The 18,957-nt window shown below is 42.8% G+C and overlaps 1 protein-coding gene across 1 annotated transcript; it reads left to right on the top strand.

The window, feature by feature from the left end:
• The first annotated feature begins 310 nt into the window (after positions 1 to 310).
• On the top strand, positions 311 to 18,819 carry LOC129819046 (long-chain fatty acid transport protein 6). The gene is made up of 10 exons (XM_055875553.1): positions 311 to 881; positions 2,307 to 2,510; positions 4,465 to 4,623; positions 6,288 to 6,412; positions 6,848 to 7,042; positions 8,990 to 9,080; positions 9,605 to 9,803; positions 15,381 to 15,478; positions 16,465 to 16,595; positions 16,969 to 18,819. The coding sequence occupies exons 1-10, from the start codon at positions 395 to 397 to the stop codon at positions 17,143 to 17,145; spliced, it is 1,866 nt and encodes a 621-aa protein (XP_055731528.1). The 5' UTR covers positions 311 to 394; the 3' UTR covers positions 17,146 to 18,819.
• The last annotated feature ends 138 nt before the right edge of the window (positions 18,820 to 18,957 follow it).

Raw genomic sequence — 18,957 nt, forward strand, 5'->3', positions numbered from 1 at the left:
AACCTTTACGGTTACTGGCCCAACACTCTTAAGCACTAGGGCCAACTGCCTTAGACCTATAGGTCCTGAATCAGTATTAACTGTTCTTATCTACAATTAGAACATGTTTCCCTGACATACTGTCCCTTACTTGTATTATATTTATAAGAGCTATAACACTTACAATATGCATATCCTAAACCTGGCCATAACAAATGAGGAAAACCAAAACGTGCACCCCGGGGGCCAGGACCGAGTTTGGGAAGCCCTGTTGTAGGCTACATGTTTTGCGCAATGGGGAAAGTGATGTCCTTGGGCATGCGCGGTAGCATGTGCATACTAGACGCATTTAAATCTTCTGGTAAACATCTCCGAACGTTTACCAGCTGACATTCTTTGGAGAGCGCACGTAAAGATGATGGTATGGGTAACGTGGATGTTTACTACATTTGCCGCAGGACTTTTTGCAATTCTGGTATTCCAAAGGATGAATTACCCATTGTTTTGGGTGGATTTGATTTATTACCTAAACCTTCGGAAGGTTGGAAAGGCGTTGAAGTCTCGTATGCAGAGAGGAGTCATCACTTACCTCGACAGCTTTCTTTATCAGGCAAAGAAGATGCCTGACAAGGCTTTCATAGTGTTTGAGGGTCAAACGCTAACTTACCAGGAAGTTGATAAAAGAAGCAACCAATTTGCTAAAGTTTTCAGAACAGAAGGTGGCTTGAAGAAGGGTGATATTGTCGCTCTTCTGATGAGCAATGAGCCTGATTTTATTTGTGTGTGGTTCGGACTCAGTAAACTGGGCTGCGAGGTCGCTTTCCTCAATTTCAATATCAAATCCAAATCGCTCCTATATTGTTTTGAAAGTTGTGGAGCGAAAACGCTCGTCGTAGGCGCAGGTAATTATTGCTGTCAATCAAGATAGTGTCAAAAAGTATTTCGTATTTGATGTATGTCTACTTGCATTTTTAGAATATGTAAAAAGTACAAACATATGCACGACGTCTTGCACGATTTGGGCATGTTGATTCACGTTCACATTTGAATGCCATAACTTCATACTAGGAGTGGAAACATTGCATAATTACTACAATGTTTTTGAATGTTGTAAAGCTGCATGGTTTGATGTAACGCACAGTTCGCAACTGCGTTGCGTATCAATGTGCACTGGTGGTTGTAAATGTATATATTTTTTTATAATAATGAGGGTGATACTGTAATCTGATGGTCAATGTAGGCTGTTGTATTCAAACACCTGTGGACACATAGGGATACCGTTAGTATACATACATACTTTACATACATACATACATACATACATACATACATACATACATACATACATACTTTACTTTACATACTCTACTTTGTCACTGACAAACACCACATCGACGACATGATGCACTGGTCACAGAATGTCAGAATACATACATACATACATACATACATGCATACATACATACATACACATCTTCTGAATGTGAAACGGATCTTCATAGCATTTCATGGACAATGATTTATATTGAATAGAACCTTTTATTCCCAGTTGAGCACATAGTAATATAAAATATTGTTCTTTTACAGATTTAGTTCATTGCGAGAGGCCAAAGTTTTTCTGAACATTGCAAAGGATAACTAGATTAAGTTAGTATGCATAGAAGAGACTTGTGTTTCTATTCATAGTACCAAAACACTTACAAGTGTACACTGTGCAAAAACAATCAGCCACCATAGCATGGCGTCATGTACGTTATTGCTCAAATAAGAGATTGAAAGTCATTGAGCAATTTATCCATACTCTCCCAGTTTTTCTTAAATGTACTATATTCAAAATATTCTAGTCTTCTTATTCAATAGAGGCTTTTCACATCATGCTCATGACATTTGTAGAGGTCAATCTCTCTATGTACTATAATCTCACGGCAGTAATGAAATATTTAAAGTGCATGCACGACTAAGGCCCTTACTCAATTCAACTGGCTTTAAGTTTGGTTTGAAAAATGTCATATGTGAACGAGGGTAGGTCTTTTTTGTATCTTACTTTTGATGTCATATATATTTTAGTTTGTAGCAGCAGGGAATGTACTGTATATTTACAAATAGCACCTTTACAAGTAATCCCCAGCTAGGGGTGCAACATTTTGGTAACGCTCCCAGGTTCTCCAGAAGTCCTGGTTGGAGGATTCTGTATTTCCTGTTTATTCCCTCCTGGTTCCTGGAATCTTCTGACCAGGATTTCTGAAAACATGGGAATTTTGGTAAAAGTTACTGGAATTTTGCAACCCTACTTCAAACATTCACTTTTATTTTTTTCTCTCACACAGATTTGGTGAGTTCACTGGGCGAGGTGTTACCCTCCCTAAAGGAGAATGCCATTGACGTGTGGGTCACGGACATTGGCTGCCCTCATGAAGGGGTCAACACGTTACTGGACAAGGTGGAGCAGGCCTCAGACATGGCCTTACCTGACTGTCCTCGAGCTGACCTCATGTCCAACTTCCTGTTCATCTTCACATCAGGAACAACCGGTAGTACACTAATCCTTACAACAACAAAAAATAGATTTTCTTTTAAGGTATTTGTTGATTTTTTTTTTTTGAACAGATAGAGAGATATAGAGAGGTTGTATCAAAGAGCAGTAGACCTCTGCTGAAACTATAGACGCATTACCACCAGACCAACCAGGCCACAGTAGTATGTTATTCTGATACGGTCAACTTCATATCAGGAAGAACGGGTACAGTTGACTCCAATAGATGCTGTGGAATGCTTACACTAAACTATAGCAGTGGCCTCTTAAAAAAATATTTTGAGAATGTATTTCATTTATATGGCTTGGAGTTGGCATCCTCCAGAGGCGACAGTAACCAAAAATCTAAAATTAAAATAATTAAAAACTGGAATCTAACATTTCTATTTGCAATTGTATTGTAAATGTTTTATTTATTTTGATGTCGACTTGACTTGAATATGCATGCGGGGCCATTATTCCATATCATAAACATTGGTCTCAAGGCAAAAGGTGAATGGATGGGAATTTGCATAGATATGGAAACATAGTATCTGAAATAAAATCATTTGCCTGGATATCAATGCAAACGTTTGCATGAAGACGGAAACTAGCCTACAGCTATTACCAGAGACCATAAGGGAAGATAACCTAAATGTCTCTCTGCCAATACCCTACGATAGAGGTCTGAGAAGGGAAAATAGCTATGGGTACCCTATTGCACTAGGTTGAAAACAGTTCTTCCACGCCGAAAGGCTCAAGTCAGCAGCATGTCTATTAAGCCGGACAGATTTCTCTCATTTATTCCGAGCTGGCACCACACGCTCACTTTTTAACAGCTCTGGTCAACACCAATATAAGGAGTGGTTTTCCAAGCCAACCCGGGTTCCCAAGGAGAGTTGTAATTCACAGTGTCTGAAACAACTTCATTTTACTGAGAAGGAAATGTGCTTCAAATTGATATCAAGCTAGCTTTTTTCTTCGGCGTCTAGTACTGGTGAATTTGTGCTAAATGTGTATAAATGGTTGCCAATGCCCCTTCCTTACCAGGGGTTTTCCATGGCTTTACCGGGACAGGGCTTTACCAGGGCTCTGTGCAGTAGTAAAACAAGTCCCACACCCTGTTAAAAGAGACGGGCCACTTCCAAGAATGTTGCTGAACCTTGACCTTTACAGTAGACTTCATAAAAGAGACATCAGAGGCCTTAAGGTAAATTGTATTTTGGTGTGGACCTAGAAGTCAGAGAGGGACTACCTGGACTTGTCCAATAAAAAACAGTCATTTTAGTTTTCCGTTGCAAAATGTAAAAAAAAAACTGTTTTTGCAGTTTGGCAGGGCGGCGACGGGGGTCGGCTGGGCAGGGCGGCGACGGGGGTCGGCCGGGCCGGGCAGGGCGGCGGCTAGCCCACAGGGCGGCGGCGGCAAGCCTAGTGGTTAGAGCATTGGGCCCATAATCGAAAGGTTGCTCGTTCAGATCCCTGAGCCGAAAGGTGTTAGAAATCTGTTGATCTGCCCTTATTGCTCCACAGGGTTACTGTCAGGAATGACTTATCCCTGGCTGTGACCCCATTCTCTCAGGGGGAGTTGGGATATGCAGTGAAACAGGACAGATATAAGCACCTCCTGTTTGACCTTTGTCCAACCAATGCTGCACTCTATTCTCATACGTTCAGTCAAGTTTTGTTCATGCAGATACAATAAACATAACTGTTGGTGCTGTGTCAGTTCAAGGGAAAAGCTTTTAAACTCTTCATTAGAAATCAATGATGTCATAATCAGAGAATGTTTAATGTCACGTGGCCGTTACGAGTGGTGTAGTTTTCATCCGGTCCGTGGTTTTCCCATTGGTACAGATCTATGATCAACTTCCCCTCCCTCAATCCTATCCTTAACCATTAGTGGGGATAATGCAACACGGACACAAGATCAGCGTCTCTCGAGGCATCTTCACTGTACTCTTTTTGTCTTTCAGGACTTCCTAAGGCAGCCCGGGTGGGACATCTCAAAGCCGTCATGTGCATGGCCTTCCTTCGTCTGTGCGGGGCCCGTTCGGATGACAACATTTACATCACTCTGCCCCTATACCACATGACCGCCTCTCTTCTGGGTATTGGTGGATGCATACAGCTTGGTGAGGAATACTTTTCAATACGTTCTTCCTCCTGATACGTTGACGCCACAGCTTGTCATCAGAAGTCACACTAAACAGGACAAAAAAAAAATGATGTCATTGAATTGAGACTGGTGAACTGTATTGCACTTTAAATTAGAGTTCCCTTAGCAGACGTGACTGTACTCGTAGCAGAGGTTGTGTCACTAGTTCAGTAGACTACAGTGCATACACAGAGTAATAAACGGCACCTATTCTAGGTTCCATAACAGACATTGGTTCAGATAATGAACTATTACAACTGTTTGCTTTAGCCTGCCTGAATTGCCAGGTGGGAGGGGTTTGCACTTCTGAGACTTTTCTATTGGTTTCATTGCAGTCGGCAAGTTCAATCAAGCACGTATACAGTGTTTTCTCTCTCTCTCTCTCTCGCTCTCTCGCTCTCACTCTCTCTCTATTATATATATATATATATATATATAGTATTTTAACCCAGGTTGGCTCCCCATATCTGTTGCCACATATACATTAGCGTACAGATTAGTGGTTCCCAAATGACAGGCCTCTTCCTGCTGTTCCTTCTTCCTGCGGTTGGGTTGGGTTGCCTGCCAGCTCCTCCCAGGTCATGACTTCAAAACAAGGTTTTCTATTTTGTCTGGATGGCCACAAGCGCAGTCCAAAAAAAGTTCTGAGTTCTAGAACCAAAGGAAGTCCAGAACTACCCCGGTCAAGGTTCCTATCTTCTCAACGGGGATCGTTTGACTGGTTCCTAGCTGGCTAACTAGATTTCCCACAGTGTAATTTTAGCATGGAGGGAAAAGATGTGGCAGTGGGGGAATCTGACAAAAGTCGCACAATTCCTGGAAGTGCAACCATACATACCCGTGTGTTGTAGATTCCGGGGTTAGGATATGGTAGCAGAAAACCAAACGTATCATGGGTGTCTATATTGTCATAGGGTTAGGCACTTCAACATGATGTCATAGTCTCATTTCAACGATAGTAAATACAGTGTAGGACTCCTAAATGTACCGTCCAGCTGCCCACCCTAAACAAAGGTCCTATCAAAGGCGAAGAGATGAGGAATAGGTTCAAACGCATGTTAAAACGCATGACGAATATGTTCAAACGCATGTTAAAATGCATGACGGATATGTTAAAACGCATGTTAAAACACATGCCGAATATAAAAACGCGTGACGAGTATGTTAAAACGCATGTTAAAACGCACGTTAAAACGCATGACGGATATGTTAAAACGCATGTTAAAACACATAACGAATATGTTAAAACGCATGTTAAAACGCATAACGACTATGTTAAAACGCATGTTAAAACGCATGCCGGTTATGTTAGAACGCATGACGGATACGTTAAAACGCGTGACGAATATGTTAAAAAGCATGTTAAAATGCATGACGAATATGTTAATACGCGCGACGAATATGTTAAAAGCGTGACGAATATGTTAAAACGCATGTTAAAACGCATGACGAATATGTTAATACGCGTGACGAATATGTTAAAAGCGTGGCGAATATGTTAAAACACATGATCACTGTTGGTGGGGGGATGGATTATCTAATTTACAAACTTCAAGTTAAATAAACTTTTTTATTTTTGTATTGTTATGGTGACTAATGTAACGTTACTCTAACATGTCTTTTCTTATGTTGTGTTTCCAGGGGCAACGTGCATATTGAAAAATAAGTTTTCTGCCAGTCAATTTTGGAAAGACTGCGTGAAACATAACGTAACCGTATTTCAGTACGTCGGAGAGCTCTGTCGCTACCTGGTCAACCAACCTGCGGTAAGATGTTATATTCATCACTCTGGTTCGTCTTCGGCTTTTTCCCACTCACTTTTCACAAGTTATTTAGTTAAATTAGTCTCTTGAGTAGGCCGAGTGAGAAGATTTGGGATTGACTCTGGCCGTGAACGCCACCATGTGCTAGCCCAGTGCTCTTCAAATCCTGGTCACGGAGACACCGCTGAGTTTGTGCTGGGCTAGGACAAAAGCCTGCACACCCTGTGGGTCTGCAGGACAAGGATGAAAGACATTACTTCCATAATAACACAGTACACACTACTAGTATATTGTAGGTCCTACAGGGTAAAACCTCAAGTTGACTTTACAAGTAACTACACAGTAATAACCAGTGTAACAGCGTTGTAGTTACATAGCTACTTTGTAATTACTCAGTAATAGATTATGAGTGTTTTTTGTGTTATCTGTTTTCTGTAGGTCCCTGAGGAGAGGGCCCACAAAGTGCGTGTTGCAGCAGGGAGTGGTCTGAGGGCAGATGTCTGGAGGGAGTTTGCCAGACGCTTTGGGAAGATCAATGTCCGGGAAGCCTACGGTTTAACTGAGGCCAGCATTGGCTTTGTCAACTACACCAATGAAATAGGACCCATCGGAAGGGCGGGCTACTTCAACAAGGTCAGGCATGGAGCACTTTGCTTTGTCGTTCACTGGGATAGGCTTAGATCACTTAGATACACAAACGATAAAAGTCGCAGACCTGCTACGCTGGACGTAGAACTTTTACAGCGAGTGAGACGCTCTTGTTCATGTCACCCTTTCCTGTTCATGTCACCCCTTCCTGTTCATGTCACCCTTTCCTGTAGTCAACCACCAGAAGTGCCCTCTTTGTCCTCATGGGTGGATTTGTATTCATATATTTCATTATAAACAAGTATTATTTTATTTTTTTAAAGACAACGAAAATCTGGTCTTTCTTTGTCAAACTGTTTTTTTTTGTTTTTTGTTCAGTCTTCTGTGATGTATATAAAGTGTAATATTGGGATCCAAATTCAAAATGTAATACATTTCAACTCTATATCTGACATGGTACAGGTGTCTTTGTTTTATCAGCCCATAACCATGTGTGTGAGGTGTATACTTTGGATTCAAAGTAGATTTGTTTAAGACTACCCAGAAGCACTCTGTGTGACCCTGATTTAACCCACTTAAATTAAATCTGGGCGTAAGCAGCGGCTCCATGAGGTGCAGGCTACTCACTGTAAATTACTCTGGTTCTATTATTTTTGTGTCTACGTGGCTTGCGCTCTGCTCACGCCGGCGAAAAGCTCTGCTGACAGTTTTGCGCTGTTTACCCGAGGGCCGCTCTGTTTACCCGAGGGCCGCTCTGTTTACCCGAGGGCCGCTCTGTTTACCCGAGGGCCGCTCTGTTTACCGCTCTGTTTACCCGAGTGCCGCTCTGTTTACCGCTCTGTTTACCCGAGGGCCGCTCTGTTTACCCGAGGGCTGCTCTGTTTACAGCACTGTTTACCCCGAGGGCCGCTCTGTTTACCCCGAGGGCCGCTCTGTTTACCCCATGGGCCGCTCTGTTTACAGCACTGTTTACCCGAGGGCCGCACTGTTTACCCGAGGGCCGCTCTGTTTACCCGAGGGCCGCTCTGTTTACCCGAGGGCCGCTCTGTTTACCCGAGGGCCGCTCTGTTTACCCCATGGGCCGCTCTGTTTACCCCATGGGCCGCTCTGTTTACCCCATGGGCCGCTCTGTTTACCCGAGGGCCGCTCTGTTTACCCGAGGGCCGCTCTGTTTACCCGAGGGCCGCACTGTTTACCCGAGGGCCGCACTGTTTACCCGAGGGCCGTACACAGACCTTTTGGGGGGGGGGGGGGGGGCAGATGCACAAACTCATTGAGCAGTTATGATTTAGATAATTGAATTACATAAAAGCAATAGATGTAATTAAATAACACGTATTACAGTGGGTTCAGAACAACGACAAAAACGACATACTTTAGCGAATGGAAGGGCAACGGGGCATGTGTTCTGCCTGGTTTTCCAGACACCCCAGTGTAGCTCCTCTGTCATTCTGTCTGAAAGGTCGTATCTGACCACATGTGTCTGTGTGTTTCCATAAAAAGCGGGGCCAGAGTATTGTAAAGTATAGTAATCCAGAATGTCTTGTTGGTTTTTAGTTGTAGAGATTTAACTTCTGCTAAATGGAACGGAAGCGTGGCGCACACAGAGATTGATGCACACAGAGATTGATGCACACAGAGATTGATGCACACAGAGATTGATGCACACAGAGATTGATGCACACAGAGATTGATGCACACAGAGATTGATGCACACAGAGATTGATGCACACAGAGATTGATGCACACAGAGATTGATGCACACAGAGATTGATGCGCTGTTGATTCATGTCCTCTCTTCATGTTTCTCCGACTAAAAACCAACAGCATAATCTGTATTATCAACAGTGTGTCGGCCTCTCTGTGCGCGTCGGCCTCTCTGTGCGCGTCGGCCTTTCTGTGCGCGTCGGCCTCTCCTGTGTATCTTTTATCCTCCTAATACTGATTATTTCTAGCCCCTCCTTTTACACTTTTTGTTTCATTGTTATGCAGCTTAGTATGCCCTTTGAGTTCTTGAGTTGTGATCCCCAAACATATGAGCCGATACGGACCGACTCAGGACGATGTGTCAAAGCAAATAAAGGTAAGCAAAGGTTTTCTAAAATAGGATAATTTCTGATGATGCCTCTTATGCACTATTTGATTTACTGCTTCATAGAATTGCATTGATGTGTGTGTGCATAAAGGCATGTCTGATTTACTGGGCTTGAACCAAGATCCCACTGAGCTAAAGGCTCGGGATGGGTTCAGGGATTTATAAACGGGCTAACAGATATGCATGAAAAATACCCTCAAATAAAAGGTTACATTCTGTACTGTCGCCTCATATATATTTTTTATATTTTTTATTTTCATATATATATATATACACACACTGCATCAGTGTTGCTTCCTAAGTGGACAGTTTGATTTCACAGAAGTGGGATTGACTTGGAGTTACATTGTGTTGTTTCAGTGTTCCCTTAATAATAAATATTAAGGGAACACTTTATATATTATATGTATAGGTGTATATATATATATAGGTGTATATAGGTGTGTATATATATATATATATATATATATATATATATATATATATATATACCTGCCTGTTTGTGTCCGCAGGAGAGACGGGCCTCCTGGTGGCCCCGGTGTCGGTCATGAATCCTTTCCTGGGGTACGCTGGGAATACGCTTCAGTCAGAGAAGAAGCTCCTCAGGGACGTGTTCAAGGAGGGAGACGTGTACTTTAACACCGGAGACCTCATGCTTCAGGACCACAGAGACTTTGTCTACTTCCGTGACCGTATCGGAGATACCTTCAGGTAAAGTGGAAGTAGCCTATGCAGTATTTCTCAACTGATTTTTATAACGATAGTTCAGTGCTTATCAGACATGCGTTTCAAAGTACTTGTTTTCTTTCAAATATAGTAAAATGTTGCATTGACCTAGGTCGGTGGGGGTTTGGGTCTTTTGGTAATATTAGAATGACGTATTGCATTAATTCCATTGGCCCAGTATTTGAAAGAAAACAAACACTGTTTGATTGCAGCTGCTTACAGTCTCCTTATGTATTCATTTGAATAGTGAAGCTAAAACGTTTAATTTGACTCTATAATCCAGCATTTCGAATGAAAGATTTGAGGGTATTTTCACAATGTTTTACCGTTTAGAAATGAATGCACTTTATGTATCTAGTCCCCCATTTTGAAGGTGTCATAGGTATTTGGACAAATTCACTTACGTATAGTGTATTAAAAGTAGTGAAAAGTTTAGTATTTGGTTCCGTATTCCTAGTATGCAATGACAACATCAAGCTTGTGACTGCATTTGCAGTTTGTTTTGGTTGTGTTTCAGATTATTTATTGCCCAATAGAAATGAATGGTAAGTAATGTAATGTGTAACATTCTCACAATCATTATTCAGGATTCATTTGTGATTATCTGTAATCATGGTAGCATCCACATTAATGTAGAAGTGTTCAGAACAATTTTTTATTTACAATAAAAGTGACTCCAAAATAACACAACATTAATTACCATTTCATTTCTGCTGGGCACAATATAATCTGAAACACAAACAACAAGTGCATCCAACAAATTTGGACTAGATACATTCATTTCTAAACGATAAAACAGATATATGAAAATACACTCAAATAAAAGGTGACATTCTGTACTGTCTCCTCATATTAAACATTTGATCTCAAATCCAAAATGCCAGAGTGTAGAGCCAAATTTTAAAAGTTGTAGCTTTACTGTCCAAATAAATAAGTAGGGGACTGTATATATTCTCAGTACATTTTGGGGTTGAAGTATAAACAGTGTATCTCTGCAACCAATGGTGTGGGATGTGGACACATCTCCAACATAAGATCATGTACAAATGTCCCTCCTTGTGGTGGGCCGGGTACATGCACGCAGACTTCAGTCGCCAGTTGAACGGTGTTTCCTCTGACACATTGGTGCGGCCGGCTTCCGGGTTAAGCGAGTAGTGTGTCGAGGACGCATGGCTCTCTACCTTCGACCTCTCCAGAGTCCATACAGGAGTTGCGGCGATAGGACAAGACTGTAACTACCAATTGGGGAGAAAAAGGGGTAAAAGTAACCAAGCTTTAAAAGAGTCTGAATATTACAGCATACAGTATCTATCATTTACCGTTTACATATGTGGCATCACCATCACAATGAGTCATTCCTCATTTTGTCTTCATCCACTGAGCTTAATTGTCCAATGCGATCAGCACGGGTCGTCCCCCTCTGTTGTTTCTCTCCATTCAAGCGTTCAATTGCTCAGGCATTCATCACAATGGCAGCCTTGCACGATGTCCCTGTTGTCCTTTAGTATCTTCCCCTCAAGTCATGCAAATGAGCTCCTGAACCGAGGGAGACCCCACAGAGAATCAGGCACTGTTTGTCCCCTCCTTACTCTCCAGACTGGGTTCAAATACTATTTGAAATCATTTTAAATATGATAGCCAGGCTTAATTGAGCTTGCCTGACCCAATGGAACCAATAGACTAACCGCAAAGTGCACTTTGATCATCTGGCTCTCAAGGCAGTCGAAGGCAAAACGCTTCAAAGTATTTGAAAGATTCCTAATCGTTTTTGAACCCAGGTCTGTTCCTCTACTCCTTCGCTTGAACTCTCTGGCATTTTGGTGGAAGCTCTGGCTTGAGCCTAATCCAAGTTGGCAAAACAGTGGCCAAGGGAAAGGCCCTTCCCCCCCCCCCTTTTCACCTCTGCCATTCCACGGTCCATTCACAAAATCCAGCAGAGTGACGCAAGGCCCTCCTCCAAGAGCGGACGAGGGGGAATGCCTTTCAACCAGACCTGGGCTCAAACACTATTTGAAATCTTTCAAATACTTTGAGTGTTTGCTTTAGCCTTCCTGGAGGGAGGGGTTTGCAGTTTTGGGAGTTTTCTATTGATTCCATTGCAGTCGGCAAGCTCAATCAAACATATATATATATATATATATATATATCTGAACCCCGGTCTGCTGTTACATTTACATTCATTTACATTTAAGTCATTTAGCAGACGCTCTTATCCAGAGCGACGTACAAATTGGAAAGTTCATACATATTCATCCTGGTCCCCCCGTGGGGAATGAACCCACAACCCTGGCGTTGCAAGCGCCATGCTCTACCAACTGAGCCACACGGGACCGTGTCTGTTAAGTTCAGAGTGCTACACTCCACGTAAAATCAAGACCCCCCACCTCCCTCATCCCCCATTCCCGATGCCACAGTTCCCGGAGGGGGTCCGACCCAAGGGCTCCGTGATTAGGGGGTCAAAAGCTTCTGTCGGTTGTCCCATGTCACAATGCCATCGCTTGTCTTCCCATCCCTCTGCACTTTGGCACAATTTGGTGTATTGCCCAAGTACTCAAGTGTGACGCAGGACTGGGCAATGATCCACACAACTGCTTTGTTGCTACCTTGAAGACTGCAAGTCTTTTGGGATTGTGGTGTGTGTGTACGTTTGTGCCGTGCCCACCCCAAACTATTTTAAAGTATTTGTCTGGCAAAATAATGCAGAGAATTGTTATTTTATTTGACTAGGCAAGTCAGTTAAGAACAAATTCTTATTTACAATGACGGCCTAGGAACAGTGGGCACTTGTTCAGGGACAGAATGACCATGTCAGCTCGGGGATTCGATCTAGCAACCTTTTGGTTACTGGCCCAACGCTCTAACCACTAGTCTACCTGCCGCCCTAGAATTGGGACGTTAAGTTTCTTAACCTGTAAAATAGTCTGATGTAAATTATTATTTTAAAGTGAATGGCGTTGGTATGATCAATGGCTGAAATCTCTAAATGTATTTTAGAAGGCATGCAGTATTGCGGACTTTACTCAGTTAAGTTGAATTAAAGCGATAGTCCACCTAAACACTTGTATTACATGTTTCCGTACCTTGAAAGGAATCCTTTAATTTAGTGCCAATATTTCCAATTGATTTGAGATTGAGGCCAGATTGATGTCATGGAATATGGACTTAATGCCACTTGATGAAGGTTTGAGGAACTTTACGTTTATCATAATTTCTCTTCCCCAATTGGTAGTTTACAGTCTTGTCCCATTGCTGCAACTCCCGTACGGACTCGGCAGAGGCGAAGGTCATTTGTGCACCGCCTCATGTGTCTCCCGATCGCGGTCGGCTGCGATACAGCCCGGGAACGAACCCGGATCTGTAGTGACTCCTCAAGCACTGCCTTAGATGCAGTGCCTTAGACCACTGCGCCACTCGGGAGGCCATGTTTGATTCTTCTAAAATCAGGTGAATTCTCTGTTAGTTAACTGGAGATCTGCGTTTAAATGTACAGGATGTACAGCTCGCCCTGTGGAAGATCATGCTTTGGCATACAGAATGTAACAGTGGAAGGTGATTTATGGGTAACACCTTCTTTGAGTCACCTTTTTATAACGCTTTATGAATGCACTTTTAGTAAAACCCTATAATGCATCGTAAGACCTTGCTTTAAACATTCATAATAGCACACAGCTCATTTTGGCATCCTTTATAAATATCAATGCTTATTGCATTAAACACAGGTGGTGATATGAGTAAAACATGCTATAAGCATTCATTATAGCTCATGGTTCTTTAGAAGAGATGCATAAATTCCTGTTATGTATTTATAATGCATGGCCAAAATGTGGCTCTAAAGAACGTGTTACTGAATTATTTTGATATTTACAGTAGGATTGACAATGCAGAATCTGCATGGATGTCTGATGGTCTTACTCTTAGCTAGCTGAAATCACTTTCAGGGTGAGGTTTCCTCTCACCTCAACTCCTGTCTCTGTCTGCGCCCTCCTGTCTCTGTCTGCGCCCTCCTGTCTCTGTCTGCGCCCTCCTGTCTCTGTCTGCGCCCTCCTGTCTCTGTCTGCGCCCTCCTGTCTCTGTCTGCGCCCTCCTGTCTCTGTCTGCGCCCTCCTGTCTCTGTCTGCGCCCTCCTGTCTCTGACTGCGCCCTCCTGTCTCTGTCTGCGCCCTCCTGTCTCTGTCTGCGCCCTCCTGTCTCTGACTGCGCCCTCCTGTCTCTGACTGCGCCCTCCTGTCTCTGACTGCGCCCTCCTGTCTCTGACTTGCGCCCTCCTGTCTCTGACTGACTCCCTCGTGTCTCTGACTGACTCCCTCGTGTCTCTGACTGACTCCCTCGTGTCTCTGTCTGCGCCCTCGTGTCTCTGTCTGCGCCCTCGTGTCTCTGTCTGCGCCCTCGTGTCTCTGTCTGCGCCCTCGTGTCTCTGTCTGCGCCCTCGTGTCTCTGTCTGCGCCCTCCTGTCTCTGTCTGCGCCCTCATGTCTCTGACTGCGCCCTCCTGTCTCTGTCTGCGCCCTCATGTCTCTGGCTGCGCCCTCCTGTCTCTGTCTGCGCCCTCATGACTCTGACTGCGCCCTCATGTCTCTGTCTGCGCCCTCATGTCTCTGACTGCGCCCTCATGTCTCTGTCTGCGCCCTCATGTCTCTGTCTGCGCCCTCATGTCTCTGTCTGCGCCCTCCTGTCTCTGTCTGCGCCCTCCTGTCTCTGTCTGCGCCCTCCTGTCTCTGGCTGCGCCCTCCTGTCTCTGGCTGCGCCCTCCTGTCTCTGGCTGCGCCCTCCTGTCTCTGGCTGCGCCCTCCTGTCTCTGGCTGCGCCCTCCTGTCTCTGACTGCGCCCTCCTGTCTCTGGCTGCGCCCTCCTGTCTCTGGCTGCGCCCTCCTGTCTCTGGCTGCGCCCTCCTGTCTCTGGCTGCGCCCTCCTGTCTCTGGCTGCGCCCTCCTGTCTCTGGCTGCGCCCTCCTGTCTCTGGCTGCGCCCTCCTGTCTCTGGCTGCGCCCTTCTGTCTCTGGCTGCGCCCTCCTGTCTCTGACTGCGCCCTCCTGTCTCTGACTGCGCCCTCCTGTCTCTGACTGCGCCCTCCTGTCTCTGACTGCGCCCTCCTGTCTCTGTCTGCGCCCTCCTGTCTCTGACTGCGCCCTCCTGTCTCTGACTGCGCCCTCCTGTCTCTGACTGCGCCCTCCTGTCTGTCTTTCAGTTCAGGATGCTTGCAGTTGTACCTTGTAGCTATACTTATCTGTTGCTGCCATCTAGTGTTTAAAATAGATAGGCAGGCTGAAAGGACTATGACTTGCAAATATGTTATTTGATTAAATCTATTGTTGCACAAATCTAGGTAAATAATTCAATATATGCAGTAGATTAATATATTAAATGTAATTTATTGTTGCATTCCTGAAAAAAGTTGAAAAAATGAATAAATGTTGACATCTATCTAAAAAATAATTATGCCAGCATTCTCACTCACTCATACCCATCATGCTGGCTGTTGCATTGCGAACATTCAAGACACCAACAAAAATGTGCTGAAATATTTCTGCATATCGTGAATTAAATAACTGATTTCTTCCTCCTAGGTGGAAAGGAGAGAATGTGGCCACCACAGAAGTTTCAGAGATTCTCGGAAGTTTGGAGTTCCTGCAGGAAGTGAACGTCTATGGTGTTACTGTGCCAGGTCAACGTCCTTTCTGACAACTTAGAAATAAGTTGATTATTATATATATATTTTTTTTATGGTGCAGAGCAATATTGGACCTTGTTGAAAATGTTTGTCTAATATAACTTCAGTTTAGTATAATCATTATTGTAGAACCATTTTACCACCTTTTCTTGGCAAATTAATATGCAGGCCAAAATGTCTCACTACAAAACGTTATAGGCCAGCAGCTAGCCTAGCGGTTAGGAGCATTGGGCCAATAACCGAAAGGTTGCTAGTTCGAATCCCCCAGCCAACTAGGTTTAAAAAAAAATCTGTCAACTTGAGCAAAGCACTTAACCCTGGTTCATCTTGTAAGATGCTCTAGATAAGTGTCTGCTAAATTATATAAATGTTTATCTGATTCATACATGCTTAGTACCCCCGTCTTACAATGCGTTGCAACCGCATGATATGCATATAACGTTACCTAATTAGTTTTATAAAATTGCCTCGGCCCACATTGTCAACTGTACTGATTGGTGAAGATAGGATCACATGACATTTTGGTGAAAAACATTTAAACAACATGTATGTAACATTTAGAAGTAGCCTTGACGGCCTCATAGGAGCAGGATGTACAAGTACACCCCCAGGAAACTAGTCAATCACAAGGCCTTAGGCGGCAGGTAGCCTAGTGGTTAAAGCATTGGATTAGTAACCGAAAGGTTGCAAGATCAAATCCCCGAGCTGACAAGGTAAAAATCTGTTGTTCTGCCCCTGTTAACCCACTGTTCCTAGGCTATTGAAAATAAGAATTTGTTCTTAACTGACTTGACTAGTTTAAATTTAAAAAATCTCCTTAATGCTGAGTGCCAAGCAGAGACACATTGGGTCCCATTTGTACGGTCTTTGGTATGACTCGGTCAGTGCTCAAACTCCCAACCTTTCAATCTCACGACAGACACCCTAACCACAAGGCCACTGAGTTAGCGTGTAACATTATCCTTATTGTTTATATACAGGTTATGAAGGCAGAGCAGGAATGGCAGCCGTCGTCCTAAAGATGGACCAAAAGCTGGATGGTAAAAAACTCTACAACCATTTGGTCCAAAGTCTCCCCGCTTACTCGTGGCCCTGGTTTCTACGGATCCAGGTAAGACAATCCTGAAACCACGTGTCCATTCAGGGAAAAATTCTCTCCACACAAAACTGAAACTTATTTTAAAAACGTAATGAGTGACTACTTATAATCGACTGTGTGTGATTTTATACATAACGTTAATATACGGTTGGTACTGGAGTGTACCACCGTAATATGGATAAATCAATTAAATAGTTTGTTCTTGCCATGCTATAAATACATACATTCAATACAATAACCTTAAATGGATAGTTTAAAAAAAATCACAATAAAAAGAACGATCCCTTCAACTCTAACCAAACATTTTTTTATATCACATAAGCGCATTTAGAATTTAAACCTCCTGACCCTTTTCAACATAAACTCTGTCCTTTGTCTTTCATAGACGTCCATAGATGTGACCGAGACCTTCAAGCAGCAGAAGAGGAAGTTGGTGCAGGAGGGCTTCAGCCCTGACGCCGTCCAGGAGTCCCTATATTTCTTGGACCTATCCCAGAGAGACTACGTCCCACTCACTCAGTCCCTGCATGATGACATTGTCTCCGGAAAGATACGGCTCTAGGCTGTTGAGTCAGTTCAGCAGGACTAAACAGAAAGGTGTATTTCTGATTTTATAACAGGTTTATAGACAGTACTGTTTAAAGGTGTTATTTACCCAGGATGCCTCACTGACTGACTGTGTACTGTGCGTCTGATTTTCAGCCACGTTTTTTTTCTCTTTCTTTGAATTTTAGTTTCCATTAAGGGATTATACAATATGGTCATTTTTATCAGATGCATTTATCCACCTGTATACAGTAAGACTGAGCCCTCCGATCCAGCAAAACCACATAGTTTACCTAAACGTTAATACCTCAAAAGTGGTCCAAAAAGAGTCCATATTTTGCACCGTCCATTGTGTACTATGTACTGCTAGATGGTACATTAGGAGAATATGCAGGCCTCAACCCAACATGAAATGGAAAGGTTGACAACATCAAATTCTATCTAATTGAATTTAAATGTAATTAAATTCGATGTCCTATGTGGCATCACATGCTGATCCGCATAGCACGTTTCAGTCAGCACGTGCTACAGCAGGTTAACCCCTAAAGCTTGACTCATTTATGACCTGCAATTGTCTTTTCCTGTCCACAACTCTGGGCCTTAATTATATCCCCAAATTAAGACTGAGTTTTTCCTGGTCAAGTCACATGGTCATGAACAACTTCCAGCCATAAGTATGATTTACAAAGCTATTACGTTATGGTAATGAATTAATGATTTGAAGACATGCAACTGGTTTTATCAAGTGTGACCACATGTAATTTAACCTTTACTTAACCCGGAAAAGACCCTTGAGGTTAGAAACCTCTTTTGCGAGTTGGACCTGAGCAGGAAATGCGAAACTAACCCAGATAATCCCACCATTTTAATCCATTGACCTTTCAGGAACTATAGCTTGTTTTCTATACATTTAGACCTTTCAGGAACTAGCTGATTTTGCATTACTACTATGCGACATTTTGAATAATGACCGTACATATTGTATGTGTGCCCTCGATAACGTGGTTTATTTTCTGTTTATGATTAGGTATTAGATTATTGCATCGATTTTATGTGAATATATTTTGTGTGTTTTATATATATATATAAATAAATATAAATAAATATAAATGACAATTTGTTTTGCGGTTATGAAGATAATGTCATAACAGCACACTGGTGACTCACTCACAGTGAATTGCTACGACTCTAGGCGTACATATCTGCATCCTCACATTCCTGAAAGTGCATATTAACCGACAGAAGGAACATTTTAGTTTAGGCATAAGGGTAAAAATATTAATTCAGGTTATGTTTAGGTTAATTGAATATTAAGGTTAGGTTTAGGAAGAGGGTTAAGGTTAGGTATCGTTTCAGTGAGGTAAGGGATAGGGAAAGGCATAAAAGTTGACTTTGGTGCCGGACGGTCATTTTCTGATGAATGTAAATATAGACGGCCTTTCTTCAGGCTTTTTTATGTTTTGATTCCAACACATATCTCTAGTCATCCTAAATGTGGTGTTATAACATGTGCTCTTGTCAAACAACATTACATTCCCTTTGTTTTTGAGACCGTGCTAGGACATAATCTGTCTGTTATCATCTTATTACACCCTTTTTTTTAAAGTGATGTCTGACCCAGATTGATAAAAAATTATGTGCCTTATAACATTCCTTTCAGTTGAAATAAACCGTACTATTTCCATTGCAATGTGTGCCTGTGTGTGTGTCTTGCTATTTCACTCCTTTGTAAGTGTGGCTTTTCCCTGATAATACACATGTTTGCATTATATTCATATGGCCAGGCTGGGGAAGAGATTATATTCAAATCCCCAGGCTGGGGAAGAGA

Source organism: Salvelinus fontinalis, chromosome 21 (genome assembly GCF_029448725.1).
Source record: "Salvelinus fontinalis isolate EN_2023a chromosome 21, ASM2944872v1, whole genome shotgun sequence".
NCBI lineage: Eukaryota > Metazoa > Chordata > Actinopteri > Salmoniformes > Salmonidae > Salvelinus > Salvelinus fontinalis.

Excerpts from the sequence above, each read along its gene's own strand:
- LOC129819046 (XM_055875553.1), top strand. The coding sequence starts at position 395 with ATGATGGTATGGGTAACGTGGATGTTTACTACATTTGCCGCAGGACTT. Across the intron at positions 2,511-4,464 it reads CTTCACATCAGGAACAACCG|GACTTCCTAAGGCAGCCCGG; the intron begins GTAGTACACTAA and ends TTTGTCTTTCAG. Across the intron at positions 7,043-8,989 it reads GGGCGGGCTACTTCAACAAG|CTTAGTATGCCCTTTGAGTT; the intron begins GTCAGGCATGGA and ends ATTGTTATGCAG.